Raw genomic sequence first — 5362 nt, forward strand, 5'->3', positions numbered from 1 at the left:
AAGCCGCCAGTGGGTCAGCAGTCAGTTTACGGATTTACAACACTAAAATCCGAGGTTTGATTCCTTGCAATGGACTGCGTGCAGGTGGTCCGTTGTGTAGCCTTGCGCTGAAAACAAACAAGCATCAGTGCAGTCAGTTTTCAGACTTACAACACTAAAAACCGAGGTTTGATTCCTTGCAGTGGACATAGTGCAGGTGGTCCGTTGTATAGCCTTGCGCTGAAAACAAACAAGCATCAGTGTGTGGATCACTATTAAGTTGTTTTAATATTTCGTACATAAAAGCTGTTACCTCTCTTCAGCCCTTCCAGCAAGTCATAGATTCCAAAACATTTCTGTCCCCTATTTGCATACATAATCACATTTAAAAGACGTCCACCTCTTGCTAATCTCTTTCCAGTGATTGAAGATAAACAATAGGATTGAAGTATGCATGACTCAGACTCTCTACCTGTAAATAACAAACAGGGAGACGCGCGTTATAATTTTGCTAAATTACTACAATATACATTCAAGCCTGACTGCGTAACCTTGCCACAACACAGAAACTGATGTATATCTGTCAGAGAGCTTTTCTTGTTATAGATTCAATTTGCATTGCAAAAAGCAGGAACATATAATAAACGGTATTCACAAATAACAACTTACAAATAACTTCAAACAAAAGGAAATATTACTGTTTGACTTCTGTCCCTCAGTTTTACCTGATTTGTCCGCCAGTAGTTCAGCGGTAAGTCTGAAGGCTTATAATGCTAAAACCCGGGTGTTAATACTCGCGGTGGGCACAACACATATAGCCCATTCTGTAGCTTTATGGTTAACAATACAAACTTATTGTTCCCCAGTGGGGCCCGGCATGGGCAGGTGGTTCGAATCCCCGTCCCACTAAACATGCTCGCCCTTTAAGCCGTTGGGGTGTTATAATGCGATGGTCAATCCCACTATTCGTTGGTAAAAGAGTAGCCCAAGAGTTGGCCGTTATAAGCCCTGAGACTCGTCTCTGAGCCACTGGAGGTTTTGGTTTGGTTTGTATTGAATTTCAAGCAAAGCTACACGAGGGCTATCTGCGCTAGTCGTCCCTAATTTAGTAATGAAAGACTAGAGGGAAGGTAGTTAGTCATCACCACCCACCCTAAAGTCTGATTTCGATACCCGTGGTGGGCACAACATAAATAACCCATTGTGTAGCTTCATCAAATAAACAAAAATTCACCTGATTTTTCTGAGTATTTCGGACGATTACACGTCAGCGATAAGTAGTACATACTTTACTGAGGTATTGGAATGTTGATTAATTATCAGATAATTCTAATCGCCACTTTATCCGCTTCGCAGAAGTGATTAACTATACTAACCAACGTTTCATGTTTTATCTTTCTTTTGTTTAATGATAGCTTGGTTTGGTTCACTTAAGCTAATACCTAATGATTAAAATGTTTGGGTGTTTCTTTTTCTTTAAATAGATCAATTCATGTTACTTGTATAGAGAGAATATGTAACTCTATGAGCAGTATTGATTCTTGTTTTGTCACAAGTGTTAAAAAAAACGTTTTCAGCGTTTATTTTCGTGTTATTCGGTTTATTTCTATGCATGTTTGTAATATTACGTTTCATCCCTAGGCGGCGCTGAGTATCAGAGGAATGATAGGAGGCCCACTTCTTGGTCTTCTCACTCTCGGCATGTTTTTTCCTTGGTCTAATACTAAGGTAGGTTGATCTATTTAATATCAGTTACATTGTTTAATGGACGGTTGTTTAACGATGTACAAGATGATTATAAAGAAAACCCCGTATTTGAAAATGAATATGTTTTCAAAACAACTTGTACTCGGGAGGAACTCAATTTCACCAGAGGCACAATGAGGATCGTAAGGTAATTCGGGAAATTTTAGACCTGGTACAGGGTGTTTCAAAAACTCCCACAGAAGGTATTCAATATGCTTCACGTGGTTCTCGATCAACAGCCCCCCCCCCAGTGGCACAGCGGTATGTCTGCGGATTTACAACGCTAAAAACCGGGTTTCGATACCCATTCAAACAAACAAACTCGATCAGCATGTGAAGCCTAACCCTAACCCTAAATGAAACTTTTCGTGACGATGTTCATTAATCCTCACAATATCCTGCACACCAGCACGTATTTAATTAAATCACCAATCTCGTATTCTTGAAAAGAGAGAGAGAGAGAAATGAGAGAAGGGAAAACAAAGCAATTTAGATATTCACTATAATAAATCTCGTGATCCTCAACGTACATCTCGTGAAATCTTGTTGCCCTGGAACAAGTAGTTTTTTTATAGTTTTTTATTTGTGCAAAACCATACTAAAGCTATCTAGCGTCGTTCCTAATTTTGAAGTGATAACCATAGGAAAGGCAGTTAGCAGAGCCCCAGATTGATTGTCACACTTATAACGCCCTCTCAGCTTATATTGTCGGGAATTTTTTGTGGTATCGCACGGATTCGAATCTGGTTCCGAAATCTAGAGCTCTACCAGACAGCCTAGTTTTTAAGATATTATCATTTTAAACACGGGGTTTTCTTTTTACTCGACCGGTTGTTTTTTTTTTTTTCGTTATTGTATTATCAAATTTAGAAATAATGACGCAACAAAAGTATTTTTATCTGTAAAAATTAAAATAGTAAAACGCAATAAGTGTTGAATGTGTATTCTAAGAGTTATGCGATAAATTAATATTAAGATAATTTCGTTATTTATACAAAAAAACGAATTACTGTATTAGTATACTTAGTGAGGACTAAATTCAAGTAAAGATTTTGAAAAAAAAAAATTTTATGACTATATATAGGAGAACTATAAAGACTGACCTGTCAATAAAACGATTTAACCTCAGGGTCATGATGTAGTGTTATATCCAGGTTTCATTTTAAGGTACAAAGAAAAAAATAAACGTTAAGAAATTAAAACTTTCAAACGTGTGAAGTTAATGCATTGTTCATTTACAGAACTTTAAACAACTGGTTCAGTGGTAAGTCTGAAGGCTTATAACGCTAAAATCCGGATTTCAATACCTGTGGTGGGCACAGCACATATAGCCCGTTGTGTATTAAAAAAAAACAGAATTTTAAACACAAACACTTTTGGTGTTCTTATTCATACAATTTCGATGCTGTTGATTTTGATACGCTCTGGTGAATCGAACCTTGTATTTTAGCATTGTAAGTCCGTAAACTTACTTATGACCAATCAAGGGACCGTATTCTTACAGAAGATCTTACGTCATCAAGTATAAAAGTTAGATCTGGTCATCTAATGAACATCATTCGAATAAATCGTGAAACGATTTTTATTTAATAATACAAATATAGTACTAAAGTATTCCACCTGTGGCTCAGCTATAAAGTTGAGGGCTTATAATGCTAACATTCAAGGTTCGATCCTTATGTTTGGCATAGCGCATACAAACAGCCCATTGTGTAGCTTTGCACTTAAAATATAGTAAGTAAAAGTAATACTGTATTATATTGAAATTTTGTCATCTTAATTTTTATTTCCAGTGCTGCTATTTTTTCATTTAATTACTATTTTCTGGTTTATTTTGTCACTAGGGGGCTGGTGGTGGATTACTTTGTGGCCTGGCCATCTCTTTCTGGATTGGGTTTGGTGCTTTTTTCAACAAGCCGATGATACCCAGGGCTCCAGTCTCTGTGGACGGATGTTTAGGAAACTACACTCTTTTGACGACCATCGCTCCAGAAGTACACAAGTATGAAATTTTTTCACAGTCTGTGAAAGATCGTAATTATCAACTACGCCGCCTGAGTTATGGTTGTTATAATACAATTACATTATAGTTAAAATGTTATATTGTAAGAAATAGTTAACAATTAGAAAATACACTACGCTAAAATACAGAAATTGTTGGGTTTTTTTTTAAAAGGTAAGACCAAAACTAAATTATTTATCTTGATAAGTGCGTGTTTGTGTTTTTAATATAGCAAAAGCACATCGGGCTATCTGCTGTGTCCACCGAGGGGAATAGAACCGCTGATTTTAGCGTTGTAAATCCCGTAGCCTTACCGCTGTCCCAGCGAGGGATTGGAGTTTATAAAACAAGATTGTAAAGTAAAGCTTGTGCTACGAGTTACGAGTGTCTCGTCATAAAACCAGTGAAAAATAGCGATGGCTTTAGATTGTCGGGGTTAAGTTATAAAATGGCGGTGGCTTTAGATTGCCGGGGTTAAGTTATAAAATGGCGATGGCTTTAGATTGTCGGGGTTAAGTTATAAAATGGCGATGGCTTTAGATTGTCGGGGTTAAGTTATAAAATGGCGATGGCTTTAGATTGTCGGAGTTAAGTTATAAAATGGCGATGGCTTTAGATTGTCGGGGTTAAGTTATAAAATGGCGATGGCTTTAGATTGTCGGGGTTAAGTTATAAAATGGCGATGGCTTTAGATTGTCGGAGTTAAGTTATAAAATGGCGATGGTTTTAGATAGTCGGTGTTAAGTTATTCTAAAATAAATGGCCAGGTGGTTAGGGCGCTCGACTCGCAATCTGCGGGTCGCGGGTTCGAATCCACGTCACACCAAACATGCTCGCCTTTTCAGCCGTGGGGGCGTTATAATGTGAAGGTCAATCCCACTATTCGTTGGTAAAAGAGTAGCCTCAAGAGTTGGCGGTGGGTGGTGATGACTAGCTGTCTTCCCTCTAGTCTTACACTGCTAAATTAGGAACGGCTAGCGCAGATAGCCCTCGTGTAGCTTTGCGCGAAATTCAAAAACAAACAAACAAATCTAAATAAAATGATACTAGCGTTTCCCCTAGTGGTGTTAAACCAATAGTTAGTAGTGGTCACGTTTTACAGTATTCCTAGCGTGGCCTAGCTTACCTGTACAACGCCACCTTAAATTTGAATAGATTGTTATACCCGTACATGACAGATCTCACAATAACTGTCTAGGATGTTAGTGAAGTTTATTTTTAGAGTGTGCGACACATAGTGGGATGTGTATAAATTAAAGGAAAATGCTAGACTACTTGGAAGGAACTTGATTCCCTATCCCCCATTCTCTAATAATGCTACATTAAGGGGGTCAACGAGGCCTGACATGGCCAGGTGGTTAGAGGGCGCCCGACTTTCAATCTGCGAATCGCGAGTTTGAATCCCCATTCCGTCAAACCTGCTCGCCCTTTCAGCCGTGGGGGCGTTGTAATGTAACAGTCAATTCCACTATTCGTTGGTAAAAGAGTAGCCCAAGAATTGGAGGTGGGTGGTGATGATTAGCTACCTTCCGTCTAGTCTTTCACTGTTAAATTAGAGACGGCTAGCGCAGATAGCCCTCGTGTAGCTCTGCGCGAAATTCAAAACAAACCAAAGTCAACGAACTGAACTCAACC

The 5362-nt window shown here is 38.5% G+C and overlaps 1 protein-coding gene across 1 annotated transcript in view; it reads left to right on the top strand.

The window, feature by feature from the left end:
* Positions 1–5362, top strand: part of LOC106474143 (sodium-coupled monocarboxylate transporter 2-like) — a gene marked incomplete at its 5' end in the record, with an annotated part of 18044 nt that overhangs the window by 4096 nt on the left and 8586 nt on the right. Inside the window, 2 exons of the mRNA XM_022402507.1 lie at positions 1621–1707; positions 3570–3727. Of these exons, the coding sequence (XP_022258215.1) occupies positions 1621–1707; positions 3570–3727 (245 nt within the window). The remainder of the gene's footprint in view (positions 1–1620; positions 1708–3569; positions 3728–5362) is intronic.

The sequence above is a fragment of the Limulus polyphemus genome, unplaced genomic scaffold (assembly GCF_000517525.1).
Source record: "Limulus polyphemus unplaced genomic scaffold, Limulus_polyphemus-2.1.2 Scaffold6871, whole genome shotgun sequence".
NCBI classification, from domain to species: Eukaryota; Metazoa; Arthropoda; class Merostomata; order Xiphosura; family Limulidae; genus Limulus; species Limulus polyphemus.